This window comes from Entelurus aequoreus, linkage group LG24, assembly GCF_033978785.1.
Source record: "Entelurus aequoreus isolate RoL-2023_Sb linkage group LG24, RoL_Eaeq_v1.1, whole genome shotgun sequence".
Lineage (NCBI taxonomy): Eukaryota > Metazoa > Chordata > Actinopteri > Syngnathiformes > Syngnathidae > Entelurus > Entelurus aequoreus.
The window spans coordinates 1224871-1247453 of NC_084754.1; the positions used below are offsets into that span (position 1 = coordinate 1224871).

Sequence of the window (22583 nt, forward strand, 5' to 3'; positions counted from 1 at the left end):
AATGTTATAAAAAAAAAACGCAAGCCGCAAGCAAACACCAAAATGCAACAATTGAATTAGTTGTTATCATCCTCTTAAGTCATCCACCAGCTTTTAAAGTTAAAATTGGCAAAATGTCTAATATTTGTATTTTATGACCGTCCATATACATTGACAAGCACAGCGCATCTGCCAGTTTGCACGTACTGTACATTTCAGACGTGCTAAAAATAGACACAAAACAGGAATCAGTTTTGGTATTGATGAATCACATTGTGAGTGATTATATTTGCATCTCCTCCTCCGAGTATTGCTTGTATTGCGTCACGTGACTTCTTCCTGGAAGACAAAAATAGTGGTGGTGTCTGAGAACACGAGGGGCCTAGATCTTAACATTTTAAAAACGGATACAAGCAAAACATGCAAACTATGCAATAAAATATATCCGGTACGTTATCAAAAAAAGATTTGTCGAGTGATATGATTATCCTTCGGGCGCGTTCCCAGCAGGGCCGGCCCGTGGCATAGGCCGTATAAGCTAATGATATCTTGTTTTGTGCAGTGCCTTATTTATATTGTATTTTTAATTTATTTTATGCAACTCGTTGACACGTTTTATTTTGTGTTTATGTATGTAAAACATTTTGTATTTCATATATTAATTTTTTATTTTTTGTATTCATTTATTTATCCATAGTTTTTTTTATCTTGTTAACAATTCTGATTGTTAATTTGCTTTCTTTAAATAAAAAAAATGGTCAAAGACAAAGCTATTGGGTTTCTTGTGAGTATATACACTTCACTGCCCATGTGGGAGGGCGCCACCTAAAATCTTGCCTAAGGCGCCAGATTGGTTAGAGCCGGGCCCGGTTCCCAGACATATCGAACTGCTACAGACATCCTTCTACAAGACAAAACTGATGAAAACATGGAAAAGCATGGAGGTCTACAACTTCTTTCTGTGTGGCTGGGTCAAGGAAATTAGTGTCATTACTCTCTCGAATAAATATGCATCATTTTTTTTTTAAAGGGAAACTGCCTTTTGCCTATCATTCACAATCATTATAAAAGACATGACGACGGATGGATTTTTTTTAATGCATTCTAAATATGAAATACATTCGATCAAACGTCCGCTCAGAATGAAGCCTATGGGAGCTGTTCAATTCTGCCTATAGAGCCCTTAAAAAACATCCAAATACGTTCATTAAGGTTGTATATACAGTTGTGGTCAAAATAATAGCAGTCTCACATCACTAGCAAGATAAATCACTGTTTTTGTTAGAATTTCAACTTCTACACGGCAAGTAAGTTTCTAGAAGGTTTAGTAAAGGTATAGAAAACCAACAGGAATGATGTGCATGCTGCTGATTCTGTGAAACTGAATCATATACTGAAAGGGTCGTGTTCAAAAAAATAGCAGTGCTGCGTTCCATAAGTGACATCATTGATTATGTGTAAAAAAAAAAAAAGTTAAACAAGTGGCCCTTATTTTAGGATCAAGGTAACTGACGCTGCATATGCTGGCTGTGCATTTGTCCTTGGAAAAACAGAGTAAAATGGGTCGTTGAAGACACTGTTCAGAAGAAGAGCGTTCTTTGATTAAGAATTTAATAAAAGAGGGAAAAACCTATAAGGAAGTGCAGAAAATGATAGGCTGTTCAGCTAGAATGATATCAAACACTTTAAAATGGCAGCCAAAACCAAAAAGACGAGGAAGAAAAAGAAAAACGACTATTGAAATGGATCGGAGAATAACCAAAATGGCAAAGGCTCAGCCAATGATCAGCTCCAGGAGGATGAAAGAAGATCTAAGATGGCCTGTGAGTACTGTAACAATCAGACCACGTCTATGTGAAGCCAAGCTAGCAGCAAGAAGCCCCCGCAAAGTCCCATTGTTAAAAAAAAGACGTGTGCTGAAGCGGTTACAATTTGCCAAAAAACACATTGACTGGCCTAAAAAGAAATGGCGTAAAATTTGGGGACTGATGAGAGTAAGATTGTTCTTTTTGGGTCTAAGGGCCACAGACAGTTTGTCAGACGTCCTGCAAACACTGAATTCAAGCCCCAGTACACGGTGAAGACGGTGAAGCATGGTGGTGCAAGCATCATGATATGGGGATGTTTCTCGTGCTATGGTGTTGGTCCTATTTATCGCATACCAGGGATCATGGATCAGTTTGAGTACATCAGAATACTGGAAGAAGTCATGTTGCCGTATGCTGAAGAGGAAATGCCCTTGAAATGGGTGTTTCAACAAGACAATGACCCCAAACACACCAGCAAGCGAGTAAAATCATGGTTCAAGACAAACAGAGTTCAAGTAATGGAGTGGCCAGCACAATCCCCGGACTTTAATCCCATTGAAAACTTGTGGGCTGACATAAAGAATGCTGTTCATGAGGCAAAACCAAAAAATGCAGAGGAATTGTGGAACATAGTACAATTGTCCTGGGCTGCAATACCTGTGGACTCCATGTGCCACAGATGTGAAGCAGTTATCAGAAACCCTGGTTATGCAACTAAATTATAGTTAATAATTCTAAGGAAAGTTGAATCTGCAAGCCTTTCTTAATTTATACAGTACATTTGAGTTTAAAGAAAGATGTCAACACTGCTATTTTTTAGTTTTATATTTCTTGACTTTCTGTAAAATATTGTCAAATTGAATTACTTTTTTCCAATTTTCTGGCTTTGAAATTGAATGTGCCGTCCCCCCGATGCATTTGTGTTCATTAAAATACAATTTATTTGAAGAATTTTGAGGTTTACACACCTTTTTAAACACACTGCTATTATTATGAACATAACTGTACATAATGTAAGTATACATGTAATGTAGTAACAGGCATATTTATAATAACATTTTAATATTTACGTATTTTAATCATTTTAAGCAAACGCGGGACATTAATTTAATAAACGCATCATGACTTTTGCTTCTCTTTTTTTCATTGATTTCTGCTCACTGCAAACTTTATGAGAGCCAACACACATAATAATAAAACATCACTTACTGTATAAGGTCTGCTGCCATTAGGATGGCGACTGCTAGGATGTTCATATATTCCCATTTAGATGAAAAATGTCCCATAATCCTCGCGAAGAAACGGGGGGTGTACAAGCGCTTTTCGTGTCGTTCTCGCCAGTTCCATATTCTAAATGGCTGTCAAAGTGTCCTAACTTGTCAGATTACCTACTCAGACGTTTTCTGTGCAGATGAGAGGCATGATTTATGACCTACAATAAACTTACAGGCAGCAAGGAAGCAGCAGACCACTCAATGATGTAAACATTGGGACAAAAGCTTGTGACCACGGCGCCGCTATAAATAGTTTGTCTGCGTTATCACCAATACTTGGTTAATATTCAAGTCTCGAAATGTAAATGGAGTATTCTTGGTAATAATAATAATAATAATAATACATTTTATTTGGTATAGCGCTTTTCAGTGTACTCAAAGATGCTTTACAGCAGTGGTCCCCAACCTTTTTGTAGCTGCGGATCGGTCAACGCTTGAAAATTTGTCCCACGGACCGGGGGGGTTATTTTTATTTTATTTTTTTCATAAAGAAATACAATCATGTGTGCTTACGGACTGTATCCCTACAGACTGTATTGATCTATATTGATATATAATCTATATATTGTGTTTTTTATGTTGATTTAATTAAAACTTTTTTTTTTTATTATTATTATTATTATTTTTTTAAATATATATATATATATATATTTTTTTTTTTAATTTCTTGTGCGGCCCGGTACCAATTGGTCCGCGGACCGGTACCGGGCCGTGGCCCGGTGGTTGGGGACCACTGCTTTACAGGATAAAAATTTAAATATAAAATCGTTCAAAGTAATAATACATAATACAGGAAATATAAAAGCAGTACATAGTAAAAATGTAAATGGTGTTTTATTGGATTTTATGGGCAAAATAGTGCAGCTCACACTTTTATTTACGAGTTAGAATGCATAAAATAAAAATCCATCCGTCGTCATGTCTTTATAAGGATTGTGAACAACAAGCAACATTTTTTTTAAAAAGTGCAGTTCCCCTTTAACTTTGCCTATACAGCCATGTTGTTGCCTAATTGTTGCATGCGCCATTACGAGTACACATGTGTTTCCCCGTCTTTATCAAAATATAACTACAGATGTCAACATTGTGTATGTGCTAAAAGCTTCATTTATTGCTGCCTTTGGTAGAAGCTTAACTCTTTTAGGTTTCGCTCACATTTGCTTTCTTTTATTTATACTCGTGGAGTTGGTGCTTTACCAAACACTGGTAGCAAGATTGTGTTTTAAGAAATAAAAATAATAACAAGATAATACTTAAATGGGAAATACCAAACTTTTAAAGACAAACCTTTAACAAAGTGATCACTGCAAACTCGTGCATTCTTCGAGTGTTCTCCCTTGGACTGGAATGTGTGCCACTTTTTTTGTCGTCGTTTCGTAAAACAGCCGAAAGCACTACAAACAGAGGGCATTTTTCTTCGATTAAGTCTTAATGGCGCCTACGCCTTGTACACATTGAGAACAGGTATTGGCTGGACCACCACGCATACTTTATGAGCCGTACGTGACGCCATGTAAATCCAAGCAATTGCGGGCATTCTAGTGATTAGCATATATTGTCCATACAGTGTTTCCCATAAACTGCCAAGATACCTGTGGCGGTGGGGGCGTGGCTATGGGCGTGTTCCCCATGACATCATCGAGTAATTTGCATAATTTACTACAATGATATGATTTTCTCTAAAAAGGCTCAAAAAATGTATACTTACTAATTAATAATAACAGTTTTGTTTTAAACGTCCATCCATCCATTTTACAATATAATTACAACACTTTATGTACATATTTATATACAGATTTGAACAATAAGTTATTCACTGAAATATATTAATTGTGGTTCTTACAAAAAATATATCTTATAAAATATACAAGCTAAAATGTCTCTTAAAGCTCTGCCCCTTTAATTAGTGCATACTAAATAATTAAACTTTAGCCTACTACTACAAGCATATTATTTACCAGCAACATAAAGTGAAACAGAGGCAGAGGTGTCCTGCCACAGTCAGTAACAAATAAACAGAAAACAGTAGTGGTCAAATACAAATAAGGCAACAAGAGAAGTATCCTACACTTCTCTTTTGTAAAGTAAATGTGAACAGCCTATATGGGCATCTACATCAACTATATGATCATCTACATCTACATCAACTATATGATCATCTACATCTACATCAACTATATGATTTGCCTGAGAAGCTGGACAGGACAAAAATAATAAAAAAAATAAAAATTAAATAAATAAAATAAAAAATAAAAATCTATTTGTGGCGGACGTAATTCTTTCATGGCGGGCCGCCACAAATAAATGAATGTGTGGGAAACACTGCCATATTCATGAATACAGACACACCAAATTGATGTTGCCTCTTGTTTTGCTCACTTAAGAGATGCAATCTTCTGCGCCCGAGTTTAGTAAATCAGCTTTGCGTGTGCTCTCAAGTTTGCACATGTCAGGCCCACAAACGTTGTCTCTGCATTTCCCTTCTAGTACATCCATCCAGGCGATGCTGTCAAACTGGGCCAGGCTGAACTTCTGGTCATTGATGAAGCTGCAGCCATCCCATTACCGCTTGTCAAGAACCTTCTGGGACCATATCTGGTTTTTATGGCCTCCACCATCAATGGGTAGGTCCATTTTGACTGTTGAGCATATAGTGTGCACTCTTTAATGATTATGGTCACTTTTGATTGGCGCTGTCAGAGAAGTATTGTATGTTAAGAAATCTCTTTATATACACTAGCGTTCAAAAGTTTGGGGTCACATGTAAATGTCCTTATTTTTGAAGGAAAAGCACTGTACTTTTCAATGAAGATAACTTTAAACTAGTCTTAACTTGAAAGAAATACACTCTATACATTGCTAATGTGGTAAATGACTATTCTAGCTGCAAATGTCTGCTTTTTGGTGCAATATCTACATAGGTGTATAGAGGCCCATTTCCAGCAACTATCACTCCAGTGTTCTAATGGTACAATGTGTTTGCTCATTGGCTCAGAAGGCTAATTGATGATTATAAAACCCTTGTGCAATCATGTTCACACATCTGAAAACACTTTAGCTCGTTACAGAAGCTACAAAACTGACCTTCCTTTGAGCAGATTGACTTTCTGGAGCATCACATTTGTGGGCTCAATTAAACGCTCAAAGAGAACTTTCATCTGAAACTCGACAGTCTATTCTTGTTCTTAGAAATGAAGGCTATTCCACTAAATTGTTTGGGTGACCCCAAACTTTTGAACGGTAGTGTGTATATACAATCTTTATGTATGAACCAGCCGTAAGAGTCGCCAAAAGTGTCCAATAAGTCAATGGTCTGTCTATATTTAGCGAGTATTCAGACCCGGCCAGATGATCTTTTTTCAAAAAACAAAGTCACTAAATTGGCAGAACTGAACTGGTTTCTTAGTGCATAAGCCGAAATACAATGGTCAATTATTTCAAGTTGCTTTATTTGAGTAATCAGACTTACTTATTGCATGGAAACGTACTGACTGATTCCAGGTGCATGAGATTTGCTAGGAAGCAAACATAAGACGCCATCTACTGTACACATTTGTGAAACAAACTATGCAAACAGTCCCATTGTAATGTGTTTATCAGTCAAGGTGGCACCTAATCTGTTTGTAGATGTCCAACTGTACTGTATTTGAGGTGGGCCACCACAAATGAATGCATGCACAACAGTGTCTCATGTCACCAAATTCACCTCTGCTAACTACTTATAGACATAATTAGAACCTTTATTTAACCAGATAAGAAAACCCATTGAGATCAAGATCTCTTTCGCAAGGGTGACCTGGCCAAGAGGTCAACAGCACATGTCACAGATTATAATTAATAATAATGGATTAGATTTAAATAGCGCTTTCCTATCAAATAGATACTCAAAGTGCTCACAGAGAAGTGAGAACCCATCATTCATTCACTCCACATTCACACATGGTGGTGGTAAGCTACATTTGTAGCCACAGCTGCCCTGGGGTAGACTGAATGTTAAAAAAATCACCTCTCTGGCAGTACAAGTCAAAACTTGGCAATATTTTCTTTGTAAAGGCAGAATTCTTTATCCAGCGCTTGCATTTGACCTTATTAGTATTGTGTGTCATCGTGGCCTCATTCCATGTCAACGTGTGCAGCTATGAAGGCACAGGTCGCTCCCTCTCCCTCAAACTCATTCAGCAGTTGAGACAGCAGAGTGCAGAGAGCCAACAGAGCATGTCAGCGGAGAACAGAAACACCAACACAGCCAGGCTAGCAGCAGGTACTGTACTACACTATGTTATCCTATACTGTACTTTGCTGTGCTGTGCTGTGCTAGCAGGCTCCTCCATCTTTTACTACAGAAGGCAGCCGATTTAGTTTTTATTTTTTTATTTATGTGTACGAACATTTAGGGCTGGGCGATAATGACCTTTTATTAATATCTCTATTTTTAGGCCATGTCACGATACACGATATATATCTCCATATTTGGCCTTAGCCTTGAATGAACACTTGATGCATGTAATCACAGCAGTATGATGATTCTATGTGTCTACATTCAAACATTCTTCTTCATACTGCATGAATATATGCAGAGAGGGAATTCAAAACTAAGTCAAATTACCGAAAGTGTATTTATGAAACAGTTATTAAGCAGTGGTACAAACATTCATGTCATTTCAAAACAGAAAGTGCAAGATGGTCAGAGACATTTTAAAACAAGCTATTAGTGCACTTTTGTGCATGATGTCACTAAGATGACATATCAAAACAACACTAAATTAAAGTGCACTTTTTGTACAGAACGCCACTACAATAGTTTAAAACAAATAAAGCGCCCTTTTGTGCATGATGTCCCACAAGATATTTCAATAACTCAATTAAATATTAGCTGCATAATAGGAAATCAAATATTGTATGTCCTTCACTATGTGGTAGCTTCCTGCGGACGCTATCTCTTGTTTTTGACAATTTTTTTTCATACGGTGTTGATGTGGAAATGGAAGACGCCAGGCTCAATTGGGTCAGTGCTTCGGCATTTTGTCGGTGTGGCACCGGCCAGAGATGTTGACATGCGGAGTTTCAAGCACTCTTCATTCTCTAGCGGGTGTCTGTTCAACATCTTCCCGCTTGAAGCCAAAAACTGCCAGACAATGAACACCGTGCTGTTTTTCTTGGGAATTAATAATTTTTCCTCCATTTGTTACCAAATTCGCACCTTCTCTCTCTCTCGTATTACCATTCGCACCGCTCAGCTTGCACCACCTGCCACAGCTAGTGTTACCCAAGCCGCTACCTCTCTGCTCCACGAGGGCGTATGACGTTGCACGCGTGACAGTATGTGACGTATGTAAGAAGGTGCGCTTGATTAATCTCTCTGTTAGGAGAGACAAGTAAGAGTGAGAAAAGCCTGTAGTGTAATTCCCGCAGCTAAAAGCAACTGCGTGAGAACGTACACTCGAATATCACGATAGTCATTTTCTACATCGCGATATATCGAGTATATTCCATGTATCGCCCAGCCCTACGAACAATATATTTTAAGTTCTGCTGAATGAATGAATGTGACTACTAAGATGGAGGATTATATAAACAGAATGTGATCCACCAAATGTTTTTTAATTTCATAAAAGTAACATTGTTATGAAAGTGAATTATTCTCTTCATTTTCTTATCTTCCTAAGAGCAGCGTGTTTGATGAGAGCATATAAAGTGCAATTAAAAAACAAAGTGCCTCATCTGCACGTCACTGCAGTACTGTTGATCAGCCATTTGACTTTTTGTCTGACCTTGTATGTATGACCTTGTACACAGCTCGTACTCTACATGAAGTCAGCCTCCACGAGTCCATTCGGTACGCACCAGGTGACGCGGTGGAGAAGTGGCTGAATGACGTGCTCTGCCTGGACTGTCTGAACATTCCCAGGCTCATAACTGGTTGTGCACTTCCACAAACGTGTGATCTGTATCCTTATTAAAAAGTGCTCATAGACTACAGGTAACACTTTCCTTCCTCTTAGGAGTACTCCTCTGTTTCGCTCTTTCCACACACCAAAGTCTGAGGTCCTAACCCTCCAAAAAATTCATAAATATTTTTGGACTAGTCTGACTAAAATGGTTAAAAAAAAGCAATCAAACCTTCCAGGACACTGCATCCAACAACCTGCAACTACCAGTAGTCAAAACAGATAAAGTAAACTTTTAATTGTACCACAGCATATTCTTAGTACATTTTTCCAAACCTTGTACCTTTTCTGTCTATAATGCCTCGCCACATGGAGATACGGATCATTACTCACATCTAGATATAGCTTACCTTAATGTTTTATGTCACCTAATTCCAAGAATCATCAAAACGTAATTTGCATAGACTACATTTGAACTATATTATGTTTTTTATGTTAGCCTGTTCTACATAGAGTAATTGCCCTCTTCTAGTTCAATACAAAAAAAATGTAAGTACAATTGTATGAAACCTTCTTTGTGTGTATATGTATGTCATAGGATATCATGTGCAACTTTATCTTATATCTCATAAATCGTATATATATGTATGTATGTATGTATGTGTGTGTATGTGTATGTATGTATACATGTGAATATGTGTGTGTATATATATATATGTGTGTATATATATATGATACTGTACATACAAGTGTATATATATTTCTGTGTATATATATATATATATATATATATATACATACATACATACATACTGTACATGTGTATATATATTTGTGTATATATATATATATATATATATATATATACTGTACAAACGTGTGCGTGTGCGCATATAAGTTAAAACAAATGACAGTTAACACGTTATCGCGTTAACCGCACACATTTTTTTTTTATCATGCCTACTTTTCTGACTCTTGGGCAATTTCGTAGTGTGAAGAAGTCTAATGGCATCCACTGCGATCAGTCACTGTTGAGCCACAAGTGGGAAAATAGTGAGCAGAGATGCACAAAGAAAAGGTAACAATATGGACATTCGATATCCAAAGCCATGACAAGGCGTTCTCCCGCCAATACAAGACCATTTTATCTTCAATCGCTGTGAGATTTTTATAAAATCCCCTGACGAGCAGGGAAACCTGCGAAACAGACTTGTAGGGATGATATAGCCTCTGTGTTTATTCTTGACCTAACGCATATTGCGCTCTACCCCGGTATTGAGCACTGTATAACGGATAAACCACAGAAACCTCGACTGTGTGTGTGTGTGTGTGTGTGTGTGTGTGTGTGTGTGTGTGTGTGTGTGTGTGTGTGTGTGTATATATATATTTTTTTTTATATCACTCAATATAAAAAAACCTTATTATTGTGGGAATGCTTCCTTTCGTAGCCACTGAGGGCCCTACAGGCAGGCAGTAACAAGACAGCTCAATGTTATTCGTTTTATCATAACTTGCTCATTTCTCAATTGATTTTAATGTGGTTTACTTGTCTAAGTCACAATATTTGCTATTAATTGAAAAATGTTGCTTTAAAAAGAACCAACATCTATTCTTGTCCACACCTATTCCCAGTTAAATTGGTCGTGTGTTTGCTCATGAGAAGTGTTACCATTAGCATTCTGACTTTGCTGGCGTACGCCTCAGTCATATAACTTTGTACTTGACATATGCTAACTGTTAGCATTAGAGATGTCGGGCCGATATTATCGGCCGATAAAATGCTTTAAAATGTAATATCGGAAATTATCGGTATCGTTTTTTTTTTATTATCGGTATCAGCTTTTTTAATTTTTTTAATTTTATTAAATCAACATAAAAAACAAGATACACTTACAATTAGTGCACCAACCCACAAAACCTCCCTCCCCCATTTACACTCATTCACACAAAAGGGTTGTTTCTTTCTGTTATTAATATTCTGCTTCCTACATTATATATCAATATATATCAATACAGTCTGCAAGGGATACAGTCCGTAAGCACACATGATTGTGCGTGCTGCTGCTCCACTAATAGTACTAACCTTTAACACTTCATTTGACTCATTTTCATTAATTACTAGTTTCTATGTAACTGTTTTTATATTGTTTTACTTTCTTTTTGATTCAAGAAAATGTTTTTAAATTATTTATCTTATTTTATAATTTTTTTTAAAAAGGACCTTATCTTCACCATACCTGGTTGTCCAAATTAGGCATAATAATGTGTTAATTCCACGACTGTATATATAGCGGTATCGGTTGATATCGGTATCGGTAATTAAGAGTTGGACAATATCGGGATATCGGCAAAAAGCCATTATCGGACATCCCTAGTCAGCATGTATGCTTTTTTAGCAAATTTTGCGTGTATATCTCTCAGATATATGTAATTATTTGTTTAAACTCAATTTCAGTACAGTTAGTGCCTTGCAAATATCGTGGACTGCATTTCAGTTCCGCTGCAGCTTCACAGCATTCACACACAATTCCTCCAGAAAGTGTCATATCTAGTTAATTATTCAGTTTAAATTCATGGCTTTATAAGGTTAAAGACCCGGTTGAGCTGGGGTAGGTTTTCCTAACGAGTCGTTGGATATATGTCCTTTCCACACACACACATGCAGTCACACAGACATGATCCTACATGCAGGATTGAATTAAGATGTAAACCTTAACCACCTACTTTAGGTATTACGTAAACAGAGACACACTGTTTTGCTACCATAAGGCATCTGAGGTCTTCCTGCAGAGACTGATGGCCCTCTATGTGTCGTCCCATTACAAGGTGGGACCCTCAACTTGTTACTGCATCAATCACAATTGTTGTCACGGGTCTCCTGCTGACTCCGCCCTTTCCCTTCCTGCAGAATTCCCCCAACGACCTGCAGATGTTATCTGACGCTCCGGCCCATCATCTCTTCTGTCTCCTGCCGCCTGTTCCTCCCACGCAGAATTCTCTGCCTGAGGTCCTCGCTGTGGTGCAGGTAACACAAATACCACCATCACACACACTCCAGCTGTGTTCGCGCCGACTGTACCTTGATTTATTATTACTCTGGGAATGCGCAGGTGTCTCTCGAGGGCGAAATATCCCGACAGTCCATCCTTAACAGTCTCTCCAGAGGGAAGAGAGCATCGGGCGATCTCATTCCATGGACTGTGTCAGAACAGGTGCACATAGATAGGATGACAAAGATGTGTTTTAGAAATGTGAAAACGTTTGCAGATTGCTCATGAATCTTGTCTTCTACAGTTCCAAGATCCTGATTTCGGTGGCCTGTCTGGAGGCAGGGTGGTGCGGATAGCTGTGAACCCGGAATATCAAAGGGTAAGAACATGCAGTCAAACCCTTTTCGCTTCCCAGTACACACAAAGATTGTTTGAATCTTAGATGTTTTAACTGTTACAGACCACACATAAAAACTAAAAAAATCAGGCATTGATCATTTTTGATCTTTGTGTGTGTGATGTGATACGGTGATATCGACACAGCACCATATATTCGGATGCTGTCCCACCACAAAGCCTGACTCTCGTCCTCCAAACCGAAATCTTGCGTGAACAAACATGATCTAAAGGGGTGGGCGTATCGATGGAAATATAGATAATATCAATACCATGGTTGTTTTTTTAAATCAAATCGACACTCTGGTGGCAGGATCGATACGTATGTTATATTTTTTCATTGATACGTCCAGCAACTAACTTGATTTTCCTTTTGAGTTTATGCGACTCCAGCATCTCTTCTAGTCAGTTAGTGCAAACACTGTTATTTTTTTACAAATATCAGCGTGTCATGTTAGTTATTTTAGTGGTTTACTTTACATTTTAAAATTAATACCTTTGTTACATTGTTACTTTTTTTGTTATTTTTGAATTAGTGATTGTTTATGAAACAAATGTGTCGTACAACTGAAATAGATCATGTGTATACTATTACATTGTTTTAAATTGTGGTAATTAGTCATAAAAAATTATTTTTTTTGCAGAACATATTTTTCTTGTGTAATCAAAATCAACTAACTCAGGCAAATTCACAAAATTATTCAATGATTATGACATTTCAGGTTAAAAAGTGTCTATCAGTTTCAGTTTTGGCGATACTAGACTTGTATTTACCGTATTTTCCGCACCATAAGCCGCCCCGTGTTATAAGCCGCACCTTCAATGAACGGCATATTTCAAAACTTTGTTTACCTATAAGCCGCCCCGTGTTATTAGCCGCACCTTCAATGAATGGCATATTTCAAAACTTTGTTTACCTATTAGCCGCCCCGTGTTATTAGCCGCACCTTCAATGAATGGCATATTTCAAAACTTTGTTTACCTATTAGCCGCCCCGTGTTATTAGCCGCACCTACGCTACGCTAAAGGGAATGTCAAAAAAACAGTCAGATAGGTCAGTCAAACTTTAATAATATATTACAAACCAGCGTTCTAACAACTCTGTTCACTCCCAAAATGTAATGTGCAAATGTGCAATCACAAAAATAGTAACACTCAAAATAGTGCAGAGCAATAGCAACATCAATAACTCAACGTTGCTCATACGTTAATGTCACACAACACACAAAATAAACATTTAAAGCTCACTTTCTGAAGTTATTACTCATCCACAAATCCCTCGAATTATTCTTCTTCGGTGTGCTTCACTTGTTTTTTGACACCATCTGTGATGTGGACGCGCATGCAGTCGTAGATCAACAGGGATGGAGCTGCGTGAAAAAAGTTACCCCGGTCTCTTCGCTCATCTTTTCTTCATCCATCCATCCCTTCGAGTTAGCTTTTATGATGATGCCGGCTGGAAAGTTCTCTTTTGACAAGGTCTTCCTTTTGAATATCACCGTGGGTGGAAGTTTCTGTCCGTTAGCATGGCAAGCTAGCTAGCTCACGGTGAAGGACGACTTCTCATTCCCTGTGGTGCGAATATTCACCGTACGTGTTCCCGTTGTATCCACAGTGCGGTTCACAGGAATATCAAAAGTCAGTGGAACCTTGTACGCGTGTCTCTTAGTAGGAGACATTTTGTGGTCTTTACAGAAACACACAAATGAAATGAAACGTAATATCCGCGCGCTTCTTCTTCTACGGGGGCGGGTGCTCACCTTGGCGGTTGCTTACAGTAGAAGAAGAAGCGCTTCCTCTTCTATGGGGGCGGTTGCTTACCGTAGAAGAAGAAGCGCTTCCTCTTCTACGGGGAAAAAAGATGGTGGCTGTTTACCGTAGTTGCGAGACCTAAACTTTATGAAAATAAATATTAATATTAATCCATATATAAGGCGCATCGGGTTATTAGCCGCACTGTCAGCTTTTGAGAAAATGTGTGGTTTTTAGGTGCGGCTCATGGTGCGGAAAATACGGTACTTGATATCTGACTGATACCAACATTTACAGTCTCGCCCGATGCTAGTGATCTAAAAAAATCGAAGAGAAGCCGCATAGCAACCAGTGACCGTAGCAATGATGGGAACAACAAGAAATACTGTATAGAAGAGGACAAAGCGAAGAGGGAATGATGGTGATCGTTGGAGTATAAAAAGAAGACTGAAAAAAGTTATGTAGATGATGTGAACATGGACTTTACAATCTAGTGAGCAGCGAGAGGTCATTACGTTGTAAATAAAGTAGCTGCAATACATGTTTTATTTTTTAGCTTTTGACTTCTTTCTATACCAAGTCACAATTCATGCAGCGATGACTCACAGACAGGAAGACTTTTAGTCATAATTACTGAACACGTTTAATAATTACGATTGTTGGCGTTGGCCTGTTTTGGAACCAATTATCGTGGCAAATTCGCTCTAAACACACCTCACACCACAAGACAATCTCATAAGATATTTGGGCATTTGCCGTCTTTGGTCGGGAAGGGGAGAATCGGGGCAAAAACAGCCCGATTGTCTTTATGTGTGTACACCACTTATAAAGTAGAACAAAGCAGACCTTCTCTCGGGTCCAACATCAGAGACCTCTGACCTCTCTCCCCCAGATGGGCTATGGTTCGCGAGCGCTCCAGCTGCTGCAGATGTACTACGAGGGCAAGTTTCCCACCCTGGATGAGAACGACACCAAGAACAACGAAATTACCACAGTCAGCAGTGAGGTACTCCAAACAAATGCACGACAGTACAGTCAAACATTGTTTTTGTTTTTATACCGCCATTTTTATTGTTCGGACAAACATTGCTCGTAAAAGACTAGTCCCTTTTACCCATGCGGACCATTCCAAAGAATTGAGTGCCCAAGCAAAGAATCCCAGGTGTCTGTGACTCAGTCACCGGGCTAGTTTAATTGAGTTAGGCCATGTCCACACCATCAGACTGTTTCCAAAATGCATATTTGGGGTTAAAACAATCTCCATCCACACAAGTGTAGTTTCAAAACTGTCTCAGTCTACACTCAAACGCAAACACCTGCTGTCATGCACGTTTTGTAGGTAGTAGGTAGGTCTTTATTGTCAATGCACAAGTACAACGAAACTTTGTTTTCAGCACAAACCCGTTCAAGATTAGACAAACAGTGTACAGGGTTACAGAACAAGAACGCTGATGGGTCACCAGTAGGGTTGGGTATCGTTTGAATTCGAACGATTCCGATTCTTTGTTTCGATTCCGATTCCTGACTATTCTTGATTCCGATTCTTCTTGTACCATGCCGGGATCAATGTGTTTGACAGGTAGTCCCTGGAAGGTGGTATGTATTTTGGGTTGAGAGTTTTCACCATATCCCTGCAAACATAAACAAACATGTAATGTTGCTGTTACTGTTTAGCCCAGTATCAATTAGCTTAGCTCTAACGTTATTGCTTAACTAACCTAAATGTTGGAGATTCCACCTCTGAAAAGGGATGCAGTCTTTTGACTATGTGTGCAGTGACCTTTCTGTGGCACTCTTCCGTCTGTGGCACCGACATCTTCCCCATTGCCGCTACGGTGAACGGAGTACGCTGAGCACATCGCGGAGCCTGGCTAGCAGGTTGTAAATTGTCTACGAAAATATATGCGGGCTAATTTGTTAGCTGCCTCGACGTTGGCGCAAAACACATTATTTATTGCATATATATTGTTTTACTTACCGGATTCGGACTGCAATGCAGTCACCGAGGTGCCAGGCTGGGCGTCGAAGCCAGAGGAAGAGGCAGAGGAGGACGGTCGGCGCAGTGCGTCGAAGACGGGACACGCATTTATTTGTACTCGGAGGTGCTTCATCATGTTCGACGTGCACCCTCCTAAGCACGAAACAGTCCTGTCGCACGTGTTACATTTCGCCGATATTTCATTTTTTTTAGTAAAATAAAGCCACACTTCGACCGCCGACGCCCGCTATCCATGCTTGACTGACTCGCTCGGCTACATAGGCTCGGCTATGCTAACACTTCTGGCGGTGGGCGCTTCTTCGTTTGTGTTTAGCGGCTTCTTCTTCCGGTCGGCGGACTTATTCTTTTTTTCCGGTCGGCGGACTGGGTATCGAAACTAGGAATCGAAATTTAAACTTTTGAACGATTCCGGGAGAATCGGAAAGTTAGTCCCGGTTCCAATCGATACTCGATACCCAACCCTAGTCGCCACAAGGCGCCCCGTAAAAGATAGGAAAAATGTAAACGCTGGGGAAGGATGAGTAAAAAAAAAAATACAATCTAGACTGGGCTCCAAAGGGGGCCCAGTCTGGAGTGGGAAAAAAAACACATATACAAAGCACATATACATATTACAATGTACATCTCGAGATATCTAGCAACAGAGGGGAGGGAGTGGGGGGGCCATGGTGGCAGGCTGCAGCTCAGGCGCTGCCCATCCATCCATCACCCCTATGGGATTTGCGTCAAGGGCGTTGGATTGGGGGTGGGGTATGTGTGTGTGGCGTATATTTTTTTGTGGATGCATGTGTGTGTGTAAGCCTGCAGTGTGGTCTCTGTTCCGCGGCCTTGATGTCGTGCAGCCGATAGTCAGTCCAAAGTCAACAACAACAGGTGTGTGTCCGTGAGAGACAAGAAGGGAGTTTGTTGTGTCTTCGCCGCACTGTCCTTGGGGAGAGTCTCCAAGCCAGGGAAGCAATCCGAATTAGAATGTTTTGTATGCCAGTGAAAATAAAATGAGCTTTTCACTCTAAATTGTCTATGACTGATCGTCAAAATTCCTCCTGCGGGGCAGACAGTCCGATGTGATCCAAATCACAAGAGTGTCCACAGTTCTTCCCGCATCCTCCAATCATTTGTGGCAGCTTTGGGCTACTTTGAAGACTGCCAGCAACTTCCAATTTGTGGACAAACCAGAGCAACACTTACTCCAATCAGCAGATGTGCTGTTGTCATCATTCCCAATAGGTGATATCTTCACCTCCTCCACTGTAAGGGTCGCCAGGCACGCGCCACTCCTCCTTCTCCCAAGAGTCCGTGGTGTGTCCAGCAACAACCGCTCCGTCACGACAAGCAGGTTCCCCCAAGCCCAAGAGCTTGTCAATTTTGTTGAGGCCAGTTAAATAGTTCCAATGTTTAGATTTGGAGAGCAGTGCAAAAAGAGGCAACAGAAAAGTTAAGACAAGACAAAGAAGCAAGCAGGAGAGATAAGGGAGAGGAAAGTGGAGCGTCCGCCCTCCATGAGCGTCCACCTGTCACGCCAAATTTCTTCCCCCCTACAGGCATGGGATTTTTCCGTCTAAAGTTGGAATTCCGTCTTTTTTAATCTCGGGGGGAAAAAAATTATCTCCCGTTTTTCTGTTTTTTTTCCCGACCCTAAATCAAGATTCGAGACGTAGTTTATATTACGCTGTAGTTGATTGGTCGATTGATTGATTGATTGAGACTTTTATTAGTAGGTTGCACAGTGAAGTACATATTCCGTACAATTGACCACTAAATGGTAACACCCCAATAAGTTTTTCAACTTGTTTAAGTCGGGGTCCACTTAAATTGATTCATGATACAGATATATACTATCATATATACTATCATCATAATACAGTCATCACACAAGATAATCACATTGAATTATTTACATTATTTACAATCAGGGGTGTGGAGGGAGGGGGGATATGGACATCAAGTAGTGGACATAGAGAGAGAGAGAGAGAGAGATCAGAAGGCAAAAGAAAAAGTATCTGCATTTGATTGTTTACATTTGATTATTAGCAATCCGGGGAGGGTGTTAGTTTAGGGTTGTAGCTGCCTGGAGGTGAACTTTTATTGCGGTTTTGAAGGAGGATAGAGATGCCCTTTCTTTTACACCTGTTGGGAGCGCATTCCACATTGATGTGGCATAGAAAGAGAATGAGTTAAGACCTTTGTTAGTTCGGAATCTGGGTTTAACGTGGTTAGTGGAGCTCCCCCTGGTGTTGTGGTTATGGCGGTCATTTACGTTAAGGAAGTAGTTGGACATGTACTTCGGTATCAGGGAGGTGTAGTGGATTTTATAGACTAGGCTCAGTGCAAGTTGTTTAACTCTGTCCTCCACCTTGAGCCAGCCCACTTTAGAGAAGTGGGTAGGAGTGAGGTGGGATCTGGGGTGGAGGTCTAGAAGTAACCTGACTAGCTTGTTCTGAGATGTTTGGAGTTTAGATTTGAGGGTTTTGGAGGTGCTAGGGTACCAGGAGGTGCATGCGTAATCGAAAAAGGGTTGAACGAGAGTTCCCGCCAGAATCCTCAAGGTGCTTTTGTTGACCAGAGAGGAAATTCTGTAGAGAAATCTCGTTCGTTGGTTAACCTTTTTGATTACCTTGGTTGCCATTTTGTTCCTTGTGACCAATCAGGACATCTGTTATGAATGATGACGTTAATAACGCCATTATTCATAATGGTTATTATGGCCATTTTCCATATGTAAACGATGTCGGTTCTCGAGAGAAAGGACGCTTTACGAGTACAATAAATTGATAAACATGTCAAAAATAAGTTTGGATGGGACTGGATGGAAAGGGAAATCACTGATACTGTTGGGAAGAAGGAAGTTACGACTTTGTTCGGTGATTTTATTTGGAAAATCGATGGTCCCGGAAAGGTTTTGTGCACGTGGTGTCATGATAATATTGACTATGGATCACGAGGTTTCAAGGCTTTGGAAGTACATGCGAAACGCCAACAACATATGAAACAACTTGAAGCAAGGAAAACAAGCTTTTCACTAGCTGCTACTTTTGGATGTCAACCGAAAGTGAGCAAACCTTACGGACTTCATCCTTTGTTTACATGGAGAGGAAAGATCCACCCACTTCAGTTGCAGACAGGGTTGTTAATAATGAGGTAAGCTAAAAAATATTTGCTTGCGAAATACATAAATATTAACCAATTATTGCTTTGCGAAATATAAATGGGTTTTTCTAAAAATAAAAAGCCACGTGAAAATATATTATGAAATTACAGAAATTCAAAGAGTCGCATTATTGAATCCAGTTAACAATTTATTGGAAATAAATTTGCATATAATACTATTTTGTAATATGAAGTTCTTATGTGGTCTCTTGAAACTATTGTCAGTGGTGTAACAATCTTGAAGGTAAATATTTTCACACTTGTTTCATGCAATATGTCAGTGTCCTCACATTATTATTATTTCCTATTTTCAAATATGAGTCAACAATACTAAACATGTTTAATTATTTTCATAAATTTATATCCTATTTTGGCGAAAAGAATGAAATGTTTACATTTGGTATTTTGTTATATTTATCCAAAAATCCAAAAAAGAAGCTACAAAAGCAGAGACCAAAAGGAAAATGCAGGCTGCTCAGAAATGTGCAAGGAAGGCTCATGTTAGGGCTCTCCGAGAAAGCTAATGTGTGAAGTGAACTGAAGTCATGTGGTAATACTGTAAATAAAGTGTAGATAATAACACTGATCAATGTGGATGTGAAATGAACACAAGATGTAAATATTAGTGACTAAATACTGTTGGGACTGAACCATATACAGTCATTCATTAGGATCATTGGGTTATGTATGTTCTATTAATGATGTTTTCATGTCTTTAAACACTCAAATATTTTCTTCAAATGGTGCTGTCTTTGTTCATTTTAGCATGTTAAATTGGTGAAAAACCAGGAGCTTCGGGGGGCGTTGCCCCACCTGGCCCCCCCTTCGTCCCCCAGACCCCCGGAAATTTTTTCAGTCTTTTTCATTGTGGTCAAATCACATGCCTGCCCCTACAAACCCCCCCCCCCATCCATTTACTTTCGTGGTCATGTTTCCTCTTACGTCATAGACAGCGATCGATAGCACTTGGGCTCTGACTGGCCGTCGCTGGTAGGATACTTGATCTTTGACAGCTGCTACCCACATTTGTGGTCCTCTCCAAGGTTTCTCATAGTCATTCTCATCGACGTCCCGCTGGGTTGTGAGTTTTTCCTTGCCCTTATGTGGGCGCTGAACCGCGGATGTCGCCCTTTGAGACACTTGTGATTTAGGGCTAAATAAATAAACACTGATTGATTGAAGCATGTTGTCTTGTAAACAGGCAGTCACGCTCCTGGAGGAGGTGGTAACTCCGCGTAAGGAACTCCCGCCTCTGTTGCTGAAGCTGAGTGAGAGACGAGCAGAGCGACTGGACTATTTAGGAGTCTCCTACGGCCTCACGACACAACTGCTCAAGTGAGTCCGTGTCAGCGCGGAGGAAGGAATGTTTTCTTGTGTCTATTATTGCGTTTTTTCTTTTTTGTAATCTGACAGGTTCTGGAAGAAAGCAGGTTATACTCCAGTCTACTTAAGACAAACGCCTGTAAGTTTATCTATTTTGTTCTTGTTGTGGATTGTCCGAAGCTTAAACAGGCAACAAAAGTAGTTTAGTACAACAAATTTATTTACCCATTATCAGAAGTGCAGGTTGAATTAAGTTGGCCGTGCAGACAGACCACATGTTACTCCGGAGTAAACAAGACACACACAAGCCAAAATCACTGTCCAGTTCCGGTCTTCTGCCATTTTTTATATGTCTCTTGTGCGTCATTGTTTGTTATCTAATGCGTCGATGTCTTTTGGTTATCCCTATCTGTTCCATAACAACTCAAATCCTTTAGACAGTCAACACATTCTGTAGACAGGTTGACACGACTTAATATTGACTTTTGTCCCACTGGCACAGAATAGAAGAGAAATTAAATGAGCGTACATTCTTATTAGACATGCAATATAGGTCAAAGGTCAGAAATTCTACTACATTCTCTTTCTCCCTCTTAGGTCATGTCCACGCAAACAAGATATCTAAAAAAAATGCACATTTCACCCACTCTTTATAAGAAAATCATTCATCAGCTGTCATGTGCATTTTGTCCACTCTGACACTTGAAAAGACAACCACAGCTGACTTTACCTCTGATTGTCAATATGGCTACTTGTGTACATTACCTTTTAATATCAGCGCTCACTTACCGTATTTTTCGGAGTATAAGTCACTCCGGAGTATAAGTCGCACCGGCCGAAAATGCATAATAAAGAAGGAAAAAAACATATAAGTCGCACTGGAGTATAAGTCGCATTTTTGGGGAAAATGTATTTGATAAAAGCCAACAGCAAGAATAGACATTTTAAAGGCAATTTAAAATGTGTAAAGAATAGTGAACAACAGGCTGAATAAGTGTATGTTATATGAGGCATAAATAACCAACTGGTATGTTAACGTAACATATTATGGTAAGAGTCATTCAAATAACTAACATATAGAACATGCTATACGTTTACCAAACAATCTGTCACTCCTAATCGCTAAATCCCATGAAATCTTATACACTAGCGTTCAAAAGTTTGGGGTCACATGTAAATGTCCTTATTTTTGAAGGAAAAGCAGTGTACTTTTCAATGAAGATAACTTTAAACTAGTCTTAACTTGAAAGAAATACACTATACATTGCTAATGTGGTAAATGACTATTCTAGCTGCAAATGTCTGCTTTTTGGTGCAATATCTACATAGGTGTATAGAGGCCCATTTCCAGAAACTATCACTCCAGTGTTCTAATGGTACAATGTGTTTGCTCATTGGCTCAGAAGGCTAATTGATGATTAGAAAACCCTTGTGCAATCATGTTCACACATCTGAAAACACTTTAGCTCGTTACAGAAGCTACAAAACTGACCTTCCTTTGAGCAGATTGACTTTCTGGGGCATCACATTTGTGGGCTCAATTAAACGCTCAAAATGGCCAGAAAAAGAGAACTTTCATCTGAAACTCCACAGTCTATTCTTGTTCTTACAAATGAAGGCTCAAACACAAAATTGTTTGGGTGACCCCAAACTTTTGAACGGTAGTGTACGTCTAGTCTCTTACGTGAATGAGCTAAATAATATTATTTGATATTTTACGCTAATGTGTTAATCATTTCACACATAAGTCGCTCCTTAGTATAAGTCGCACCCCAAACTATGAAAAAAACTGAGACTTATAGTCCGAAAAATACGGTATCTAGAGTCCAGAAGGCAACATGAATGTTTTTACCAGCTTGTTTACGTCGCACATTCTTAATTTGGCACCTGCAAGTCATTAGTCGTGTTCTCTTTTGGGGTGTTCCAATTCGACTTGTTCACCTCCGAATCAATACCACCGATATTGGAGCCATGAGTTTTGGCCGATCTCAATATAAATCCAATACGCACTGCAAAAAGTCAGTGTA

General features: G+C 39.4%; 1 protein-coding gene across 1 annotated transcript in view; it reads left to right on the plus strand.

Moving 5' to 3' along the window:
- The window catches only part of nat10 (N-acetyltransferase 10), a 59054-nt gene that overhangs the window by 23035 nt on the left and 13436 nt on the right, over positions 1–22583 (plus strand). The window contains exons 12-21 of the mRNA XM_062035176.1: positions 5549–5685; positions 7198–7322; positions 8858–9008; positions 11679–11775; positions 11858–11974; positions 12060–12161; positions 12244–12318; positions 14980–15093; positions 20435–20568; positions 20647–20695. Of these exons, the coding sequence (XP_061891160.1) occupies positions 5549–5685; positions 7198–7322; positions 8858–9008; positions 11679–11775; positions 11858–11974; positions 12060–12161; positions 12244–12318; positions 14980–15093; positions 20435–20568; positions 20647–20695 (1101 nt within the window). The remainder of the gene's footprint in view (positions 1–5548; positions 5686–7197; positions 7323–8857; positions 9009–11678; positions 11776–11857; positions 11975–12059; positions 12162–12243; positions 12319–14979; positions 15094–20434; positions 20569–20646; positions 20696–22583) is intronic.